Source organism: Echinops telfairi, unplaced genomic scaffold (assembly GCF_000313985.2).
Source record: "Echinops telfairi isolate 266 unplaced genomic scaffold, ASM31398v2 ScPeMD7_18;HRSCAF=68, whole genome shotgun sequence".
NCBI lineage: Eukaryota > Metazoa > Chordata > Mammalia > Afrosoricida > Tenrecidae > Echinops > Echinops telfairi.
In genome coordinates, this window is record NW_022103915.1 from 32,760,342 (window position 1) to 32,783,589 (window position 23,248).

Below are 23,248 nucleotides of genomic sequence, written 5' to 3' on the forward strand. Positions count from 1 at the left end.
CGTCCCCCAAAGAGGGGGTTATATGTAAATCCTTGTGATCAGTTTCCCCTTTCTACCCCACCATCCTAGTATGGATACTCTCATTATTGGTCCTGAGAGGTTTATCTGTCCTGGATTCCCTGTGTTTCCAGCTCTTATCTGTACCAGTGTAGATCCTCTGATCTAGCCGTATTTGTAAGGTAGAATTGGGATCGTGATAGTGGGGGGAGGGAGCATTTAAGAACTAGAGGGAAATTGTATGTTTCATCATTGCTACACTGCACCCCGACTGGCTTGTTGCCTCCCTGCAACTCTTCTGTAAGGGGACGTCCAGTTGCCTGCAGATGGGCTTTGAGTCTCCACTTCGCACTCACACTCACTCACAATTATGTTTTTTTGTTCTTTGATGCCTGCTACTTGATCCCATCGACACCTCATGATCATACAGGCTGGTGTGCTTTTTCCGTGTGGGCTTTGTTGCGTCTTAACTAGATTGAGCACCCCCCCTTTTTTTTTTATAGTTAAAGAGGACTCGTGAACATGGTGGTGAGAGAGGAAAGGAGAACTGAGAAATGAGAGAGCTCAGTGCCAGATGGTTGAAGGAAAGGGAGAGTCGAGGATACCTTGCCAGGGAGATCGGAGAACAGTGTTCCCTCAGCTCCTATGTGTCCTCACCCACTCATGCGAACGGAAGCTCTGGGGAGGAAGCAGGCTTCTGGTGGGAGACATGAAGCTTGCTTTTGGACGTGTTGGAGGTATGACAGGACACCTGCCCTTAGGGCAGAACGCAGAGCCGGCAGGTGTCTGGGTTGAAACTTCACTGCAGATATGGATCTGAGAGTAAGTGGCTGAAGCCTCTGGAGGTTGGTTGGCTGTGTCAGGAGGAGAAGCGGAGCGTGCTGGGTGGGGGCGTGGAGGGTGGTTTGCAGAGTCTGTCAGAGCCTGCCCTTTGGTTAGCTGCCCAGCCATTGTGTTCTGTAGGGTTTGCATTGACTGATTTTCAGAAATGGAACGTTAGGCCTTTCCTCCAAGCTCTCCTGAAACCTTTGCAGCATCATAGCCAAACGTAAACCCCCACTGACAGGCGCCCTGACCGGACTTCAAAATCAGATCTCCTGCGTGCAAGACAAGAATTCTGCTGCAGAAGGACCTCTGGCCCCCTTTGGAGGCCCTGGGTGGGTGCGTTGGTGGTAGAGTGGTGATGTGTTGGGCTGCTAATCACAAGGTCAGCTGTTCAAATCCACCAGCTGCTCCTCAGGAGAAGGATGAGGCTTTCCTGCTCCTGTGAAGACTGAAAGCCTTGGGAACCCGATGGGGCTCTTCTGCTCTGTCCTCTGGGTCACAATGAGCGGAATTGACTTGTTGGCAGTGAGTTTGGAGAAGTCTCGACTTTTCACCCTCAAAAATCCTCTCTCACCTTCCTGGATGTAGCTCCCTGAGGATGTTTCTTCCCAGAGCTAAGTTGGGTCCTCCATCTGGTATGGTCCCTACCCCCACCCCCATGCAGGTCCCAGAGCACCCAGACTGCAATAGCTTCTGCTGGGCTGTCCTGGGGAGCTCAGCAATTTGCCCCCCTCTTGCCTTTCCCCTTTCTGATGGCACCCTTGAGTCGCCTGAAGTCAGTTGTTGATAAGGACATCATTCTCCTCTGCCTTGTGCCAGCAGCTTCGAGGCCCAAGACATCTATCATCCCCTGGGTCACCCTGCCCCCTCACTTTGGTGCTGACAGGTGATGGCTGGGGCTGGGCCACTCCTGACCCAGCCTGGGGCGCATGGGCCACTACTCCACAGAATGAGTCATTGCTGCCAGCCTTTCCCTGCCCCCTTTGCCCTCTGCAACCCAGATGCAAATGTCACCCCTGGGATACTGTCACTGCAGGATTTCTTTTTTGTAGAGATGCCACATCTTTTCTGTTGGAATTCCTTTCCTTGGTTAGGGAGACCCGTCCATCGATTTTCCTTCTGGAGAGAGCAGCCAGCCCTGCACAGATTCTGGCTAATTAACTTTTGGAGAAGTACCACGTGGATTTATCGAGGAGATTGGAAGCCCCCTTCTCCTCTCAGTCCTCTAGGAAGACTTCAGAGTTTTTGTTCCTGGATCTGCCAGCGCCCCGGCTTATTTAAAGTGACTTCCCTGGAGACAAGGCAGGGGTGTTAGATAGCACATTTTTGTCCTCAGCTTCCTCCTGTAATACATTTGTTCCCGGCTATAGAAAGTGCTCAGTTTACTGAAAGAGAGGTATCATTCACATAAAGATCACACTGAAAAATACACATTTCTCCCCATCATGCTTGTGACTAAGGACATGGCATGTTACAAAAGTGAAAAATGTTTAAAGAGGAAATTGATTTCTGCCAGGCGGGCCCCTTGTTTGACTTTGTCGATTTGTTCGGTGGCGGCCTCGGTGTTGGCCGACCCCTTTTCCTGTTCCCTGAGTTCCCATCTTGTTCTTCTCATCCTAATGTATCTGCAAGGGTCCCACTTGAGATCTCACAGTGGGCGCCTGCCTTACTGGAGTCTAGACGTTTGTGTTGAAAATGGAAACCCCATTCCCTCTAGTGGTGGGTGACTTGTAGTGTGCATTTGCGACCACCCTAACTCCCCTGCTGTCTTTGGCCTCCTTTTATGAGTTCTTTTCCAGTGGTATATCTCGGACTGAAACTGTTAACACCCTCTGTTGCAGCCCCCTCAGTCTGTTAGAAAATTGTGGGGAACCAGGTTGCTGCTTCCCGGAGCAGACATCTCTCTGTTGGGAGCTGGAGGCCAGGTCAGGCTGTGCCGTCTTGTGTGGGCTGAGCTGACTGAGAAGGTTCTCTTTGGCCACCCTGGGCTACATTGCCTGTCTTGAGTACCTGGCAATCTAGGAGGCCCATCTTCCGGTGCCATATTGGACAAAACCTTACGGGATCCCTGGGGTTAATCTTTGGAAGTAAACTACCAGGGCTTGCTTCTCAGCCTGCCTTGGTCTGGAAGTTCTGCTGAAACCTACCTTCCCTGGGTGGCTGCTGGTGTCATAGCACACAGACTCCACCGCAGGGGGAGAAACTGACAGACGAGTGGCTGGGTGTCGCCTCAGTGGCTGTTATTTAAGCTGGCTTTGTGGGAAACGGTTCTTTATTTTTAATCAACCTCGGGATCCCTTTTACCAACTTTGATCACATCAGCTTATCTGTGTTTAGTTTTGTAGCGTTTTAATCGGTGCGCACCCCTGGGCTCCCCATTCCTTTTCAGCTGTGTGACCATTATTGGCTGCCTCAGGTGCTGGAATGGTTGTATTCTCCTAGAGTGAGACATTTGCTTTAAACTCGGTGGTAGAATCTGAACCATTGACTTTTTTCATAGTATAGAAAAGTCCATTGAAAACTTTGCTTTCTTAATTGTTCTGTTTTGGTTATAAAAAGGTATTATTTTTAACTTAGAGATGTCTCACTCTTTGGCTCCATGAAATCTACATAGAACCCAAACAAAGGGACATTCATAATGTTTATTCTGAGTGAACTGCTTGATTCTCCCTTTTCTCCCTGCAGTCCCTGTGAGCGGGTCTCCTCCCTCCCTCTCCACCAATAGGCTCAAGCGAACCTGGCAGAGGTTATGTTAGTACTGATACATTGCTATCTACTTGAATGACTTGTTCGCTGCCACCATGTGCCTGTCTTTCATTCATTTATGTATTTGAGCTCTTTTGATTGTTTTCATGCTTTACATTTGATGTAAATGTTATAATCTTGGTCTTTGCAAAAGACACCGTCTTAACATTTGAAGTGTTACCACATGTCCAAGGATACCAACGTGCAGCTTGGTCTGGAAGGCCTGCTGGAACCTGTTTTAGAAAGAATCACAGCCATACATAAGTCACCACTGAGCATGAGGTGCACTGGCTAGGAATTGAACCTGGGTCCCTTAAGCTGGAAGGCGAGAATTCTACCATTGAGCCACCAATCCCCTCAGTCCAGCTTTCATAGGATAACCTAAATGTGCCGAGTGTTGGTTCAGCACCAGGCAGTCAGGGTGACAAAGGAAGACTGTGGCCTGGGCTGTGTCCTGGAAGCGGTGTAACGGGCCGAGTGACAGGCACAGCTAGCCGTACGGGGAACGTAACAAGGAAGGCCGACTCTTGGAAGTACGGTCTAGGTGAGGGACTAGATAGTCAGTCCCATACTCAAAGCCCGAGCCCCCCTGCGTAATGGGTTCATGCTGTGTGTGTTACTAACGAGGTGGAACCTTGCTTTCTTCCTCTGGAACACAAAGTTACTTGACAGGTTTGCTATGAAGATGACATGAACCAGCAACGTCCAATGGAAGCAATGCAAATTGCATATGATACTTAACATTGTCTAGTAGACACATTAGGAACTCTGGTGGTGCAGTGGTTATGCGTTGGGCGGCCAACAGCCAGGTCAGCAGTTTGAAACACCAGCCAGCTCCTCAGGAGAAAGATAAGGCTCTCCACTTTCATAAGGAGGCACAGTCTTGGAAACTCACAGGGGCAGTTCTACCCTGTCTTTTGGGGTCACTTAGGAGTTGGTACCAGCGAGATGGCAGTGAGTGAGTGAGTAGACACATTAAGAAAAGGCAAAAAGAAACAGGTGAAAGCGATTTGAATGCTTCCTTTTTAACTGATGCATCTATAATGCCATTTCTATGTGTAATCTTTATAAAATTATACCGATTTTCAAACTTGTGAATTAGGCAAGGGTTATAGAGTAGATTTCCAGTTTTACATTTAACAAGTTACTATGCATTTTGCTTCACGATTACAGTTAACATCACAGCTCCATTGCTTATCCTACTTCTTCTGTTTCCTGTTTCCATCCTGCCTCCTTACCTACCCCTCTAAACTTTGCTCTTGTAAATGCAGCCCTGTGGATCTTGATCATTCTGACATGGGGTGAGCAGTTCCAGACCTGAAGGGTGACTGTGCTCATAGTCCTAGGGCAGCGCTTCTCACCCTGGGAGTCGAGACCCCATTGGGGCTTGAACAACCCTTTCACAGGGGTCGCCCGATTCATAACAGTAGCAAAATTACAGTTAGGAAGTAGCAATTAAAATCATTTTATGGTTGGGGGGTCACCACAACATGAGGAACTGTATTAAGGTCGCGGCATTAGGAAGGTTGAGAACCACTGTTTTAGGAGGTCCTATGTGTATCTAACCAGTAAGCCTAGTCTCTTTTATGGTTTTTGAGTTCTATTCTAGACTTTAATCCTGTTCAGTCTAGGACCTTCTAATGGGGTCTTTTTCAGTGTTTGGTAGTGGGAGGCAGGCACCACCTCTTTCTTCCCGTTTAGGGTTGTGGAGACTGACGTTTGTATCGGCCATTAGTCCATTGGACTAGTTGTTTCCATACATCTTTCCGTTTTCATCACTCTTCTTTTCTTTGGGAGGAAAGAGACCAGTATTTGCACCTTAGATGGTTGCCTTCCACCATTTAAGACCCCAGTCACGACCTGCCAAAGTAGAATATAGAACACTGACTCTGAACCATATGTCACTTGAACTTGGTGCTTCCTAGACTGAGGTCCTGAGCTCCCAGGCCCAGTGCCTCATTTCCTCAAGGTGTTTGGCTTTATCTAACACATTTTTGTAACTTTACCCTTTACCCCATGGACACTCCACCACATGCATGGATATATTTGCAGCAAAGGTAACACATATCCTCTGTCAAACCTGGAAATGTTCATGACTGTGCTCCACTCTTGCCATACCTGGTTAGCCTGCATATCTATCCAAGCATCTACTTGTAGATCACCACTATCACAGGGTTAGGTTGCTAACTACCTGCCTCTGTTGCATTTTAAAAAAAAATTTTTATTTAATTTATTTTTTTTAATCAATTTATTGGGGCTCATACAATTCATCACAATACATAGATCAATTGTATAAAACACATCTATACATTTGTTGCCCTCATTATTCCCAAAATTCACTTGCCTCTTGGGTTCCCGGAATCAGCTCATTTTCCTTTCCCCCCCACTCCACTTCCCTTCCTCCTCCCCTCTCCCCCATGCACCCTTAATAATTTATAAATTATTATTGTACCTTATATTACACTGTCCGGCGTCTCCCTTCACCCACCCTTCTGCTGCCCGTCCCCCAGAGAGTAGGTTATATGTAGCTCCCTGTGATCCATTCCGCCTTTCTTCACCCCCTTTCCCTCCTGGTATCTCCACTGTCACCCCTGGTCCTGAGAGGTTCATCTGTCCTAGATTCCCTGCGTTTCTGATTCCCATCTGTCCCGCTGTGCATCATCTGGTCTAACCAGGTCTGCAAGGCAATATTGGGGTCCTGGTAGTTGGGGGAAGGAAGCGTTTAAGAACCAGAGGAAGGTTGTGGGTTTCATTATTGCTATACTGTACCCTAAGTGACTCATCTCCCCACTACCCCTCTGGGAGGTATGTCCAATTGTCTAGAGATGGGCATTGGGCCTCTGTTGCTTTTAACTCTTGAAAACCTTTCACTCTCTTCCCCTGCCTCCATTTTCCGCCTGTTTCTCTCTTACTCTATATTGCCTTTCCCTTCACCCAAGTTAACTTGTCTACCATCTAGCGTGGGACTTCCCCTCCTTCCCTGTCCCTCCTACCCCTGGAAACAAAGGATGTTTCTTTTAGTGTGAAAACCTTTCTTGACTTTTCTCAACAGTAGTCTTATACAATATTTGTCCTTTGTAATTGATGAATTTCACTCAGCATAACACCCTCCAGGTTCATCATGTTATGAGGTATTTCATACATTGTTACACTTTTATGTTGCATAATATTTTTTGTCTGTATGTACCAATTTTTATTTGTCCATTCTTCCACTGATGGGCATTTCGAGTGTTCTGTCCTTTTGCTATTGTGAACAGCGCTGCGATGAATATGAATGTGCATCTCTCTCTTCAGGTTACCAAGTAGAGGGATTGCTAATTCATATGGTATTTTATTCCCAACTTTGAGGAAGTGCCATCCTGGAGTAGCCACATGATTGTCCCATTTTACAGCCCTTCCAGCAGTGTCACGGATTCCAGTCTCTCCCACTTCCTCACCAACATTGGCTGTTTTCTGTTTTTTTTTAGCTTTGCTATTCATGCTGGGGTATGGTGGTGTGGTGGTGTCTCGTTTTGATTTGCATCTCTAATGGCTAACGATCATGAGCATTTTTTATATGTAAGTGTCTATTCATGTTCTGCCCATTTTTAAATTGGACTACCTATCTTTTTCTTGAACTGTTCTATAAATTTTAGACATTATTCTTTTGTTTAATATGCCATTGTTAAATTTTTTTTTCCCCTACTCTGGGCTCTCTTTAAACTCTCTTAGTTCATAGAAGTATCTTAAGTTTTAGGAGGCTCCAGTCATTTAGCTTGTCTTGTGGTGTTGTTGTTGTTGTCTTGGTGTGGGGTGTGTGTATCATTATATTTGATCTTGTTTTTATGCCACTTCCCGGGCCTGTAGGCACGCTGGCGGTGTGCTGGGCTGCTAATGAAAAGGGCGGTCATTCGAGACTACCACCTACTCCGCCGTGGAAGACATGCTTTCTGCTCCCGGAACCATTCACAGCCCCAGACCCGCAGGAGCAGCTCTTCCCTGTTCTGTAGGTCTTCTTTCTCTGAGCCAGAGTCCACTCGATGGTTTAATGGGTTACTAGGGATCCCAAAGTTTGTCCCTTTTCCGTGAATATATTTCTTAAAAGTTTTATTGGCACATATACCACACATTTGACAACTTAATCATTCAGTCATATGAAGAATATTTGTGTAATCACCATCACAGTTTCAGAACTCATTGACAATCTTTATAGTTGTAGGTTTAACTATAGGTTTCAGATACATTTTGAGTGTGATATTGTATATGGCAGAAGATATGGCTCCTGTTTCAGTCTCCTGCAAATAGAGAGCCAGTTTTGCCAGCACCTTTTGTTAGACTTCTCTCTTGCTCACTTAATGTGTTTAGGCTCTTTCTCATAATCAGCTGTTGTTTTGGTGATTGGATTTACTTTTGTGTCCTCAGTTTTGCACCATTGGTGTAAGTGTCTATTACTGTATCAGTACCTGGATGTTCTGACTACCATGACTGTAGTGCGTTTTGAGACCGGGAAGCGAGCGGCCTCCTCCTTCGGTTTGTCTTCTTTGGTTCCACTTTGCTTATCTAGGGTCTCTTTCTTTTCCATATAAATTGGTTTTTCCATGTTTTTAGAGAATGATGTGGACTCTGGATAAGGATTGCTTGCTGCCTCTGTAGATTGTTTAGGGTAGTATTGATATTTGTACTATGTTAAGTCTTCCCACCCATAAGCATAGTATATATTTCCATTTATTTAGGACTCTTGTAGCAGTTTATTTATTATAATTTTTTTGTAGTTTTCTTTGTATAGACCTTTTCTTTCTTTGGTTTTATTTATTCCTAATATCCTTTCTGGGTGGATTTTGTAAGTGGTATTGTTTTCCTGATTCCCTTTCAGAGCTTTCATTGTTAGCATAAATGAATCCAACTGATTTTTGTATGTTGATCTCGTATTAGTTCCAACGATTGTCTTGTGGAGTCTTTGGGAATTTCTATGTATAGGACTATATCATGTGCATATAGAGTCTTATTCTTTTCCTATTTGGATGTCTTTAATTTCTTTCTTGCCGTAAAGCTCCAGCTAAAACATCCAACACAAGATTGGGTCGGAGCAGTGGTTGAGGGAATCCTTGTCTGATGCCTGTCTACAAAGAGAATGCTTTCAGTTTCTCCTCACTGAGAGCAGTGTTGGCTATTTGGCTTTTTACTATGTTGAGGAATTTCTCTTCTACTTCTGTTTTGCAGCAGGTGTTTTATCAGGAATGGGTATTAAATTTTTTCACGTGCTCTTTTCTGTATGAATCAGTATGATTGTATTGTTCTTTTCCTTTGCTTTATTTATGTGATGAATGACATTGATTGTTTTTATTAACGTTGAACCATCCTTGTGTACTTTGTATGAATTGAACTTGGAATTATGTTTTTTGGATAAATGGTTGGATTCTCTTGGCTAGGATTTTGCTGAGAATTCGCATCGATGCTCATGAGACATATTGGTTGATGGTTTTCATTTTTAGTGATGTCTGCCAGGTTTTGGTGTCAAGATTATGTTTGCTTCATAAAATGAATTTGGAAATTTTCATCCTTTTCTATACTCTGGAATTGTTTGAGTATAATTGGTGTTCGCTCTTTTCTGAACATTTGGCAGAATTCACCAGTGTGGCTGTCTGGACCTGGACTTTTATTGTTGTTGGGGATTTTTGCATGACTTAATCCATTTCTTCTTTTACTATAGGTTTGTACTTAAGTCAGCGCTAGTTTAGGGAGGTATTCCTAGGAATGAGTCCATTTCTTCAAGGTTTTCCAGTTCTTCATAACATTTATTAGTTTGGTCTGTTGTAATGTCACTAGTTTTTTTTTAATTTTATTATTTGTGTTATTTGTATATTCCCCTCCTTTTCTTCATCAGATTTCCCAGTGGTTTTTTTGCTGCTTTCATGTGCGGTTGATCTTTGTTAAATGGGCTTCTAAATCCACTGGTGGTTTGAGATAGAAAGTAAGACCCAGGGGAGACCTGACTTTGAGTTGCATTCTTCCCCTTGGCAAGGCTCTTGATGCTCATTGCCTTGGGCTTCCCCGCTGCAAATCCTCCTGGAGAGATGGGTAGGCGGCATCAATGACCTGTTTTCGTTGGCCTCACTCCTCTTCTGTTTCTCCTCAGCCTTGGGGATCAGTTCTACAAGGAAGCCATCGAGCACTGCCGCAGCTATAACTCTCGGCTCTGTGCAGAGCGCAGTGTGCGCCTTCCCTTCCTGGACTCGCAGACAGGGGTGGCCCAGAACAACTGCTACATCTGGATGGAGAAGAGGCATCGAGGGCCAGGTAAGCCATGCCACCTGTGGGAACTGAGCGTGTTTGGGCTTCTAGTCTGGATGGAGAAGGACTCGGGCTTGTCCAGGATCCATATAACTGGGGTGGGCCTTGCAGGGGAGGCTGTTGCAGTAGGGCCTTGAAATAAGAGAGGGCTTTAAAAGTTCATGGAAAAATGGGGGTGGGAGGAAATGCGATTTCCCACCAACTTTTAAAAAGTCTAACTCCTTTTATAGATTTTGGAAGGTATGCTAACAGAAGTATAAAAGGTAATATAGGGCAGGGGTGCTCACACTTTTTGAGGATGCGAGCTACTTATAAAATGATCTACCAACCACAAAAATGCAAAACATATGTTATTTTAATTTATTTATTACATTTATTCATAAATGCATTGAGAATTCTTTAGATGTACAATGTATGTGTATGTATCTTGCATATCTGCATGAATCCATATTGCACAACACAACACAATTAACTATGTACATTTTTTGTCATTACCTGAGTTTTCTCTGATGATTTGCACTGAATGGAATGAGCCAGGGATGCATAGTCTGATCATTAGTCCTGGTGGAACGGTACTTGGACTTAATGATCTTTCTGTGGGAAAAGGCTGACTCACATCAATAAGTAGAGTCGAATAATGCAATCAAGGAGGTAGCACATTTTCTCATGTTTGGGTACTTTCCCTCTGCGAGTAAGTTCCAGAACTATTCATGCGCTCTGGACTTCAGCTGAATGCTGGCTTGTGGTGTCAAAATCTCCCATTCCGTATGAAAGTGATACGTTTTGTCTTCTTACTGGGTCCAGCTCCCCACTCATTTTAATACCCTTTCTTACATTTAAAAGAAGAAAAACAAGGTCTAAAAATTGGCAATAACTTAGCTTGTCAGTTTTGCTGCACTTAATGCAGTTGTTTGCGCATGCGTTTGACACCTAAGATTGCATCTGGTTGTCTGCCCTGTTTATCAATTAAGTGACGGGATTGATGATAGGCTTACGTCTATTTTTTTAGTGCCATGCGATCTACCCACGCTACATGTGTGATCGACTAGTAGATGGTGATCAATATATTGAGCACCCTCATGTAGGGCATTGAAGCCATGCCACTGGGGAAGAGTGAAAGAGTGGAACTTGGCTCACCCTGAGATAAGAAGGCCTGGGTTTGAGGGTTGACTCTCTTAGCTCACATTTACTTGCTTAGGTTCCTTACGTAAAATGGGGACAATTCTAGCTACTTATTTATAGGGCTTTTGTTGGGATTAAAGGGAGCTCTTCATAGAAAGCTCCTAGCATGTTAGCTCATGGTAAGTCCTCCAAAGATGTTGAGTATTGTCATTGATGTTCCTGTGATGATTGCTGCTGTCACTAGGACAGCGATCTTCTAGGCTCCTGAGGACAGGATGCCATCCAGCGGGTGGCAATTACGGTAACAACTACAGGCATGCAGCCTTCTAGCTCCAGATGGTCGCATTGAAAACATCTCTTCATTATGAAAAATATTACAGCGAATGCAGTGCGTGCTTGTTATCCCAAACCCTTGTATCTACTTCAAAACATTTGAATATAATAGGCTTTCAGGAGGTTGGGGTTATGGACATAAAAGGATAAGTAAAAAGAGCATGGTTATAAAATCATAGAAACTTTTTTGTGAGAAAAAAACGTGTCGCTGCTGTTTCTTGACTCAGCCCCCATCTAGGTCTATACACAATTGAAGGCGATGTTTCCACCTCGCTAACTTTCCCAGAAGAATTCTGTCCTCTTTTGAGCATAGTTTTGGTCCTCTAGGAACTCAAATTGTGTTCCTTTTAAATGTCCTTTGAGATTTAAGAACAAAAAGAAGTCTGCAGGGGACAAGATGAGTGGATAGGGTAAGGTTTCCCAATGAAATCCTTGTAGAATAGCCCTCACCACTTAGGATGGTAACACATTCCTTCTTGCAACTTCCCCTGGCCTTTTCCTTTCCAATGCACTAGTCAGTTTTCTTACAACGTTTCCCTAATAAGTCCTTGTGATCATCCTGCGCCCTTTGGGAACATCTATCAAGATCACCCCTTTGAAATCTGCCCAGTCTCCATAACCTTCTCAGCCGACCTCTCAGTCTTGAATCTAACTGGCCCCACAGATCCCTTGGGAAGCCGCTGTTTTGACTGGGTCTTTTTTGTGAAGACCCCCCCCCACCCCCCAACAAGGTGGAGACATGTGTATGACTGGGAGAGCTTGTCTCCAGTCCCCCATTGATTGCAGAGACACACTGTGTGGAGTAAACCTGCAAGGATACGGCCGGAAGGAGCCCTGGTACCTTAATGGGTTACTCCGCTCCCTTAAAGATTTATAGCCCCTGAAACCCATGAGGCAATTTTACTCTGTGCTCTAGGGTTGCTGTGATGTGGAATCAACTTGACAGCAGTGGTTTAACAAACAAACAAACAAACAATGACCTGGAGCCCTGGTAGCAATAATTTGGACGTCCCTTCATATGGGCCGTTGGAGCTGCCTGAGTGGATGCTGTATGTGTGATGCATGTCTGTCGCTCTGAGCCAGCATATTACTTAATGTGTAACTATTGCATAACGAAAAATTCCTCCCCCCAAGCCCACAACCACTGTCAAGGCTCAACGTGTTAAGATAAGACAATATCGGCTACTGGGTCGACATTTCTTTCCCCATGGTTTATTTAAGTCACCCTCTAAACAGGCTTCCTGCATCTCTGTTGGTTGCTAATGCCTCTTAGGTGGTTTCCGGTGTGCAGGTTCTTCTTTCTCCCACTTAAAAAAAAATCACTTTATTGGGGGCTGGTACAACTGTGATCATAATCCATGCATGCATCCATTGTGTCACGCACATGTGTACATTTGTTCTCCTCATCATTCTCAAAACATTTGTTTTCTACTTGAGCCCTTGGTATCAGCTCCTCATTTTTCCCCTCCCTCCCCGCCCCCTCCCTCATGAACCCTTGATAATTTATAAATTATTATTATTTTGTCATGTCTTACACTGTCCGATGTCTCCCTTCACCCACTTTTCTGTTGTCCGTCCCCCGGGGAAGGGGTTTTTTGTAGATCCTTGTGATTGGTTCCCCCTTTCTGCCCCACCTTCCCTCCACCCTCCCGGTTCTCCCACTTCTTAACCTTTGTGTGTTACCTATTGAAGGTTTCCCGGGTCTGAATTTGCTGAGTGCCAGCCCTGAGAATTGGTGGGTAGGCCTAGAGACCTTGGGTAAGAAGTTTTCCTACCTGGTAGTGTGAGCGTTCACACCGGGAGGCTTTTTACTGATGATAATTGCCTAGATCTTCCCTGAAGGGTTGAAAAAGGGTGTATTCAATTCTGTCATCACTTACTCACCTATTAGCTGTGCATTACCTCTACGTAGAATCTCTCCCTCACTGAAACTCCTTTTTGTGAGGTGCAATTCACACAGGAAAGGCAGGATCAATGATAAACTGGTAAACAGTTTTCAGAATGATGAATTGGTCCCTATGTTCTCAAAAAATGATTAATGCTGTCTTCTTTCTTTTTTTCTTATTACTATGATGAACTCCTTGATTTAGACATATTTGACGTACCTTAATCCAGTGCAGTAATTATTCTTACCGCTGCTCAGGTAGTTCCATCTTGGCCAGTAGGGGTTTGGGACAGTACTCATTATGTTCTCCCGCTTGGAACAATGTATTTTCTTTGATACTGTTTTTGAAACTTCACACAGCAGAACATACACTGGGCTTGTGGTGGGTGTTAGGCCTCAAGGTTATTTCGCTGAGCTGGAGCACTGAGGGCCCAAGGTCCCACTGAGTTCATCGAGCCAAGTGCTCGATGGTGTCCGGAGGTGGTGCACTTCTGATGACAGACGTGGCAGCTGGAGAGCAAGGTTGCGACGATGATGGCATGGGAAGGGGTGGGTCCATCTCATGCTTGCTCCAGAGGTAGAGCCAGTGTGGTCCCCTTCATCACCAGCAAGCAAATAGTGGGCTGCATCTGCGAAGGAAACATTGCTGCCATCTGGTGTGGGCTGCACACAGGTGGTGCCCAGTGATGCCCTAACTGTGGGACCTGTTACAGGCTGGTGCCCACTAACTACCCCCTGAGCTTCTGCACTGACTCACTCTAAGACATTGACTTTTCTTTAGTTAAGACTAGCCATCGCACTGGCTCCTCCTCCCATTCAAAAAAAGAACATACACCGATTTCACGGTCTCTTTGTGTAAGTTCCAGTGACTTCTGTTACCTTCTTCAGGTTGTGCGGTCATGCTCACCCTCTTTTCTGGACGGTTCTGCCCCCATTAGCATAGTCCTGGTGGTTGGAAACACCCCCAGCAGTTTTTGACAGGTCCCTTGCAATCCACCAGGGACCGGAGATGTTCCAGGCTCACCTTGCAGACTTGCTGGCCTTGACCTGGGACCAGCTATTTCTCCAAGATTCCCAGTTCCTTTCTGTAGGGAATGCCATCCAGAGCCACAAGATGGTGGTGCCTGTGGCCCTGGACTGGTTAGTGTTTCTCAGCCTTTTCAGTGGCCAGAACTTACAGGTACAATTTCTAATTATTTTAGTAAAGAGAAAAGAACATTATGAAAGAAACTGATATTTCCCATTTGAATTCAGTTTTACTTCACTGTAGTTACCTGTTTTTATTTCCTTTCTCCCACTAAAAGTTTTCTGCGTCTGATGACATTTGATACATAATTACCTATTTGCTTTATTCCATAGTGCACACGACAGTATTAGATAACAAGATTACTGAATACAGTATGTGTACACACACACACACACACACACACACTTTTCAATTCTATTTGCCTTTTGGTACACCCCATCAAGATTCTAGACTCATAAGGTGACCAGATTTAAAGCGGGACACCATTGACTGGGGAGCCGGGGGAGGGGCTCTTGATTAAAAACTTGGTCTATATGGACCAAATAGACCGTTCCCTAGCTTGTCTTGCATTCTTTCAAAAAATTGGGACTTTTTTAAAACACCAAAAATTAGGACTGTCCCACCAAAAGCAGGACGTCTGGTCACCTTATTCTAGAGTGAAATGACAGTGCTTTAAGGTCTCCTGGAATAGGTGCTCTATCTGGCTGTTTTACTGATTTAATACACAGGTAGACTTACTTGGTTTATTTTGCTCTAGATTGCTTTTTTGTTTTTTGAATTTTGGATCATATTTCCTTTTTACTAACTTTTCATTTTGAAATGCTAATAAACTCATAAGAAATTTCTAAGATAGTAGAGGGTTCTCATGCATCCTTTATCCAAAGAATCTAATGTAATTAGAGTATAATAGCCAAATCAGAAAATTGACATCAGTTTTCTAGATGTAAATAGTTGTATGCCAAGATCTATTTTGGAAGAATACGGCTAGAATGCTTGCTCCTTAGAGGCAAGGATGGGGAGACTTCCCAACATACTCTGGACATGTCAGGAGAGACTAGTCCCTGGGGGAGGACATCATGCTTGGTAAAGTAGACAAGCAGCAAAAGAAAGGAAGGCTCTGGAGATGGACAGGCATAGTGGTTGCAGCACGCGGCTCAAGCATAGGAACAATTGTGAGGCCGGTGCAGGACCAGGCAGCGTTTCGTTCTGTTGTGCTTGGGGTTGCTATGGGTTGAATCAGCTCAATGGCACCTACCACCCACATGCCATTTTGTCACCCTTGTAGACAAGAAAGCACCATCACAAACAAGCTGCAGAACTGTGAGCCCTTGTGTACCCCGTATAGTTAACATCAACCCCTTTCTACACCTTTTATACCCCTTTACCTTCCCCCACTGATAATACTGTTCCTATAAATATTTTCTGTACACACATGAACAGTGTTATAATTTTTGCTTCTAGGATCAGTTTAGAACACTCAAGCATAAAATTATTATTTTTTGCTGTTTTCATTGCTCTTCTTTCCTGAGACTCCAACTTCCCTTATTTTATCATTTGCTTTGTTTACTTTTATATAGGAACTCTGTTAGTGGAGGTCTGCAGGTGACAGCCTCTCTTTGCTTTTTCCTTTAGCTGAGAATATCCTCATGCTGATTTTCCTTTAGCTGAGAATATCCTGATTTCTCCCTCACCCCTGAATAACATTTTCATTGGATATGTAGGATTTGGGGTGGCGGTCCTGTCAGCACTCCGCAGTTTCTGGTGAGGACTCTGCTGCCGTTAACGTGCGATCCTTTCTTAAGGAAGGTTGTATTAAGCTGGGTTGTCTAGAGAAACAGGTCAGTTGCAGTCATGTACACACAAGAGAAAAACATGACATCAAGAGTTGCCCAGCCCGGTTCCGCTCAAGGCCAGTGTTAGCCAGGCCCTCCGCAGAGTGCCTGTGAATTTGTTTCTCTGGTCAATTCGGAGTAACAAGAGTCTGGTACCATCTTGAGCAGACGTCAGGAGAGTAGAAATTCTTGTGTTCCTAATCTTGAGGAACAAGAAATCTCCTTGTTTGAATTCTTGAATTCAAAGCATGAATTCTTTCAATGTGAACTTGGCATTAACGGAAGGCTTTTTTGGCCTACACCCCTTCTCTGAGGATATTCTTCAAGTTCTTGTCTGAGAATTCTTTTTTGTTTTTTTAAAATTGGGAACAGAGGTTAGATTCTGTCAATTGATTTTTCTGTCTGTCGAGATGCTTGTATGGTTTTCCTGTGGTAGTTTGATGTGATGAGTTGTATTGATTGATTTTTGAATGTTAAACTAACATTGCATTCCTAGGATAAACCTCTCTTTGCCATGGTGCATTGACCTTCTTATGTATTGTTGGATTCCGTTTGCAGAAGTTTCGTTAGACTTTCTATATCTACATTTATGAAGGATATCGGTCGATGGTTTTCTTAAAAATGTGCCGTCTGGCTTGGGTATCCAGGTACTGCTGGCTTCCTATAATGAGGTGGGAAGTATTCCCCCCTGTCCAATTTTATGAAATAATTTATGCAAAATTGGTACTGTTTTTTCCTAGAAATGTTTCGAGTAATTCACCAGAGAAGCCCCTCCAGCCTGGAGGTTTCTTAGTTGCAAGGTTTTTAACTAAAATTTAATTTCTTGAATAGATAAGGGATATTCTACTCATCTCATTTCTTTTTGAATGAGCTTTGGTAGCTTATGTTTTACAGAGACTTTCAAATTGAGTGGTAAAGCTTGTTGACAGTATCGCCCAATTGTCCTTTTAATAACTATAGAATCTGTAGCTAATAGCCTTTTATTTCTTCTATTGGTAATTTGTATCTTTCCCTCTTTTTTTCCCTGATCATCTTGGCTAGAGGCTTACCAATTTTATTGATCTTCTCTAAGAAATAGCTTTTAGCTTAATTGCTGTTCTCATTTTTAATTTATTTCGTATTTCTTAGATTTATGCTCAGACCATTCTTTTTCACTTTCTGCTTACTTTGGGTTTAATTTACTCTTCTATTTATTTAGAGGGTGTCTTAAAAAAGTTCCTGGAAAAATTTTGTTATCTTCCAATTCAGTTTTTCCACAAACTCTTTGAAGCCCTTGTTTGTATTTTTAAGATAGAAATTGAGGTCACTTCTTTAAGACCTTTATTTTCTAATATAAATCTCTTTCTACCATGCTTCAGGAGGCCTGCGGGCACAGTGGGTTAAGCATTGGAGTAGTAAACTGCAGGGTAGGAACTTCAAGCGTCAGAGCTATTCCTTGAGAGAAAGATGGGGCTCTGGGTTCCTCTGAAGATATGTAGTTTCAGAAACTGGTTCTACAGGGTTTGTGTGAGTCAGAATCAGGTGGGTGGTTAGTTTTAGCCACGTTGGTGTAGTAGGTTATGTGTTGGGCTACTGCCCACTAGCCAGCAGTTCGAAACCACCAGCTACTCCACAGGAGTCAGTTGAGGCTGTCTGTTTCTGTAAAGATGTGTAGCCTTGGAAACCAGGGTTGTTATGAATCAAAATTGACTTGTTGGTGGTGAGTTAGCCATGCTATGGATTTTTAATGTTGTGTTTTAATTTACATTCAGTTCAAAATACTTTCTAATTTCTCTGATGGCTTCATCTTATACCTGTAGGCTATATAGAATTACGTTATTTTGCTTTAAACCACTTGGGAGATTTCCCAGAGACATTCTTGTTAATGATTTCTAATTTAATTCCATTGTGATCAGAGAATATTTTTGTTGACTTGAATTTTTCCCCAATGGCTATATCTTTCCCCAGCTTTTTACTTTTCACTTTTCATAACTTTATACTTTTCCCATGCACAAACCTCGTTTTATTGGGAGCTAATACAGATTCATATGTTCCATAGTTCAGTCATATCAAGAAGTATTGTATAATTGCTACCACAATCAATTTCAAAACATTCTCTTCCTTCTTGAACTGCTTGACATCAACTCCTCCTGTCCCCCTCCCTCTCACCCTGTACCCCCACACCCCCAAGAACCTTTATTATACTTGTCCCTAAAGGTTCATCCATCCTGAGTTTTATATACTGTCAAGCTCTGGGCCATACACGGGGAGTTCTAGGCAGGGCACTCTTATCTTGGCGCCACCTTCCCAGGGTCCTGGTCTATATTTTGTGTGTGTGAATAGCATGTAGTGCCTTGCTTTTCTAAAGTAGTCTGATAACTTGCTGTCCATTAATTGGACTGTGAAGACCATTGACAGTTAATGTGATTATTGTTAAAAATAAAATAAGCAACAACAACAACTAAACCAACCAACCAACCAACATCCCACTGCCATTGCGTTTCCGAGATTGTAAATCTTGACAGGGGCTCTTCCTCTTCCTTCTTCCTTGTCTTATTCTCCACGCTTTGCCGAAACCTGCCCATCATAGGCCACCTTACTGAAATGCCCGTACTTGAAATGCATTTTTCCAATATCACCGCAATGCATAAGCCACCTCAGTATAACAAACTAACAGACTCCCCGTGTCTTCTTCTATGTTCTTGGCTGTATTTGCAGCACATAAGTGGAAATAAGTGAATACATAAGTGGAATCATCCTTTGTCAAATCTATAGATCAGTTTACTATTTATACCTTTTTTCTACTTTTAGGTAAAGACATTTTTTATAATAGCACTGTATTTGTTTAATTAATGAAAAATACTATTTTATTTTAGTGGTATAGTTTATGGAAGAATTCAATGAAAGGCATAAACTTTTTGCAGCCGCCTCACATCTTATGCATTTACTCAGGCACTAAACAATTTCTAATACTTTATTCCTTCTTGTAGATCCAGATTTACTTCTGGTATAATTTTCTTTCTGCGTAATAGTCTTAGAGGAGGGTGACCCTATTAGGTAAGCACTGGACTGCTAACCATGAGGTACCCAGTTCAAAATCCCGAGTGGCTTTTTGGGAGACAGGTCAGGCTATCTGCTCCGATAGACATTCCCAGCCTGGGTTGATAGGAGTCAGAATGGACTCTCGCAGTAAGTGTCAGCGAGTGGTCTTGAATGTCTCCTGGTTAGGAATTCATTTTGCCTTTGTGTGTGTGAAACATCGTTAGTTTGCTTAAGTCCTTGGAAGATATTTTTGCCGGGTATAGAGCTCTAAGTTAACCAGTTCTGTTTTTCTTTCAGAACTCTAATTTTACTGCTCCACTGTTTTCTTGCTGTGGCTGAGAAATTGCTGTCATTCTCAGCTTTGTTCCTCTGTGCAACATGTCTCTTTGTTCTTGCTCGTTTTAATGCTCCTATGAGTTGGTTTGAGCAGTTTGATTCTGATGTGTCCTGTATAACTCTCATCGTGTGTGTGTGTGTGTGTGTGTGTGTGTGTGTGTGTGGTCGAGTTTTGCGGAGCTTTTCAAAGGTGTTGTCCTTTCCCTTTCTCCTTTGGGAGCCCTGATTGCATCTCTATCAGGCTGCTTGCTGTTGTCCCACAGCTCGCTGATACTCCGTTCTTTTCGTTTACAAAGGTTTCCTATGTGGCTTTCGGTTTGGATAGTTCCTGCTGCTAGCTTTTCAAGTCCACTCATCTTTTCTTTAGCATGTATCATCTGCTGTTGGTTCCAGTCAGGACGTTTGCCATTTCTTAAAGTTTGGTTTCGATTTGAAAATAGATAAGAAGTGTAGTATTTATACTTGACATTTTAGCTGTGGGATTAAAAAGAATAACTGGATTAGCACCCAGGGTGCTAATTCTAATATCAGTGACCGTTCTGCATTGGTTTATATCGATTAACTTTTCTCAGAGTACAGATTATATTGTAGATTATTTTCTAACTGTAAATGCCTTGTAATTTTGAATTAAATGTCAGCATTATTACTTTTACTCTTCTGGGTGCTGTATGTAGTTTTTGGCCTTATAAATGTTCTTGAGCTTCATTGTGGGACACAGCTCTTTCTTGTCCTCCTTAAGATGTGTTAGGTGGACCTGGAGGGGTGGTAGGCTAGGCCTGAGGCAAGGCCCTTCTGTGCACTCTGCCGGTTCCACCGGGAACAGTAAGGCGTTCCAGGCTGACTGGAGGCAGAGCATTCCCAGACTAACTCGTGTGAACGCCAGGCATTGCTGCCTTTAATCCTTGGGAGGTTCTCTCCGAAATATGTTCCGATCAGTACTGAGCTGAACACCAGAGGAGACCCTCTGTAATCTCCCCAGCACACTCTCTCTGATATAATACGTTGTCATGCAGTTTTTCCGCACCCTGGCTTCTCCAGTCTCAGTCTTTCTCTTTCTCTCTCCCAGACTCAGGAAACGCACTTAGAGCCACCTGGGCCTCCTCCTGGGCTGCTCTCTGGAAACTGTCTCAAGGGAGCAGCTGGGGCAATTATTCTTTGTTCCCAGGACCTTAGGGATCATTGTTCTTCATTGTCATGTCCCGGTGTCATGAAAACTTCTATCTCAGACATTTTTATGTTGCTGTGCTGATTGCTCACTGCCACTGAGTTGATTCGGACTCAAAGCGATCCTATAGGACAAGGTAGAATGGACATGGCCCTGTGTGTTTGCCGAGACACGGTAACTCTTTTCCAGGGTAGAAAGCCTCATCTTTGTCCTACAGAGCAGCTAGTGGTTTCGAACTGCTGACCTTGTGGTTAGCAGGCCAGCTCATTTACCCACTATACCACCAAGGCTCCTTGTCGTTTGCTAGAGATTCCAAACCCAGCCTGCATATCGCTGCACCAGTTTGCATTCCCCCCAGCAGTGCCTGCACATGGTAGGCATGCTTCTCACAGCAGAGAGGTTCATCAGCATAGCAGACTGCTTCCCGGCGGGGCAAAGCGTAAAATTAGTGCACTGAAAGAGGAGCGGGCCCATTTGTCAGGAGTCTTGGCAACAGTGCCTCAGGTAAAGGTTAGACACAATAATCTGTTAAGTCTCCTCCCTACATGACAGTCCTATTATTCTTACCAAAAAATTCTCCTGAGGAACTTAGAACGCATGTATTAGTGGTTTTTCTCCTCCCCACCCCCCACATGGTATAGTCCTTATTACACTGTTTTTAGTTTCCCAGGTGGAGATGTGGCAGGAGAGGGAAAATGAATCCCATACAAAGTGCTTTGGTGAGGGGGGTGAGTGTAGATAGGATAGAATAGCGCTTCTCAACCTTCCTAAGGCTGCGACCCTTTCATACAGTTCCTCAGGTGGTGGTGACCCCCCAACCATAAAATCATTTTTGTTGCTACTTCATAACTGTCATTTTGCTACTGTTAAGAATCAGCCGACCCCTGTAAAAGGGTCGTTCGGCCCCCAAAGGGGTTGAGCCCCACAGGTTGAGAACCGCTGGGCTAGAGGCTCTGCTGATGGCTTTGGCTTGGGGAGCTGCTTTTCCCTCCAGCAGGACCCTGGGTTTCTAGTGAGTGGGATTTGGATGGCTTAGTGGGGAGTTAGGTAGGATAGTTTGAGCTCGCTGTGGATTGGGCCACCCAGCTTATTCTCCCCCCAATGAGCTGTATGGCCTTGAGCTTGTTACTTAGTCACTGTGTCAGCCTTTCCATCCTGATTCTCTGAAAGTCTCATAGGGCTGTTGGCACGAGGAGATGAGATGCAGTGCGTGTAGAGTGCTAGTCCAGTATTCTCAGCCCAGTACAGAGCTGCTCCAATGGAGTCGGCCCGTAGATGTTAGCTGTTTGTTGATGCATCCGCTTTTCATTGAGATGGAACCAGTGAGGGGCTTGGGAATCCCTGAAGCAGAGCAGGCGGACTGTATTCTGTGCTTTTGGTCCCTTTTGGCAGGGCACCTGGACTGAATCTGAGAGAGAGATGGGCTGGGGGAGAAAGGGGGAGGAAAGGAGAGAGTGGAATCGGGGGTTAATGGTAGGGCATGGGGTAGAGAGAGAGAAAGAAAGAAACGCGCGCACGCGCACACACACACACACAGTCAAAGGATTGGGAGGGAACAGGCAGAGAGCTGTGATGAATGCCGTGGAGTAGGGTGAGGTGCCAAGTGCTCAGGACACCAGTCTTTTAGGGAAGAATAAAGGCCCAGCGGCCTAGGGTGGCTTCATAGCAGTTAGGGATGCTCTTGAGTGTGCCAAGAGGGAGAGAGGAGAGCAGAGACCAGGGAAATGGCCTTGGGTAAAGTGCCTTGAAATTCATCTTGCCTACTCTTCCAGCCTTCCCTCGCGTGTGTGAGACATGCCTCCAGCTCTTGATAGAGTTGGTCCAACTTGGCGATTTCAACCACCGCCCTTTGAGAGAATACCTACTGTGCGCTGGGCCTTGAAAATAGAACCACACGTAAGACTGGATCTCAGACCAAGTTCCTAATGTGTGGGGTGCTAACTCCTTGGGTCTTTCTCTGAGATTCTGGTTTGGTAGGATTGGGCCAGGGCCTAAACAACTGTCCTTTTTCAGTACATACGGCTGTGATGCCCAGTCGTGGTAAAGACTTCCCTGACCCAGGCCATATGGGAACTGGTAAGGACCCTAATGGTGACACATGGTAGGAGTGAAGACAGGATGGAGCCCTTTAAATGACAGTAATGGCTTGGAGGGGGATCTCCTGTTCTATCCCTGCCCTGTGCAGCACGAGGTGGGCTGGGGCAGAGGATGAAGGAGGCAGCGTGCAGAGTCTCAATGGGAAGGCTTTCCTCTGGTCACTCCAGTCCGAGCAGGGTCGTCCCTGCCTCTTTTCTCCACCTTCCACTCCTCTCTCCTCCCTTGACTTCTTTCCTGGCTCTTTGGGAGTCTCCCGTGAATAAATGGGATGCAGGCTTGGCATGCAGCTGATGCTTGTTCAGTGTTGGGACAGAGGAGAGGCAAATTTTGCATACGCTCCAGGAAGGTATATTTGGATTCAAAACAAGAATAGAGATGAAGTTCTTTATCACAATAAGAGTTGGCTCATGAGTAGGCCACTGGAGATCCCCTTGCAGAGGGGTCTCAGGGAGGAGATGAGCCAGTCAGGGCGCGATGTTAACAATGATGAACAATACAACTTTCCTCTAGTTCCTAAATGTTTCCTCCCCGCTCCCACTACCATGACTCGAATTCGACCTTGCAAGTCTGGCTAGACCAGAGGCTGTACACTG

General features: G+C 44.4%; 1 protein-coding gene across 8 annotated transcripts in view; it reads left to right on the forward strand.

Annotated features, from left to right (window-relative positions):
• The window catches only part of DPF3 (double PHD fingers 3), a 211,065-nt gene that overhangs the window by 40,838 nt on the left and 146,979 nt on the right, over positions 1-23,248 (forward strand). For all 8 annotated transcript variants that reach the window (XR_006679866.1, XR_006679867.1, XM_045287781.1 and 5 more), the window contains exon 2: positions 9,683-9,843. Coding sequence is in view for 6 of the 8 variants with exons in the window: in XM_045287781.1 (XP_045143716.1) it covers positions 9,683-9,843 (161 nt within the window). In the remaining 2 variants the exon portion in view is untranslated. The remainder of the gene's footprint in view (positions 1-9,682; positions 9,844-23,248) is intronic.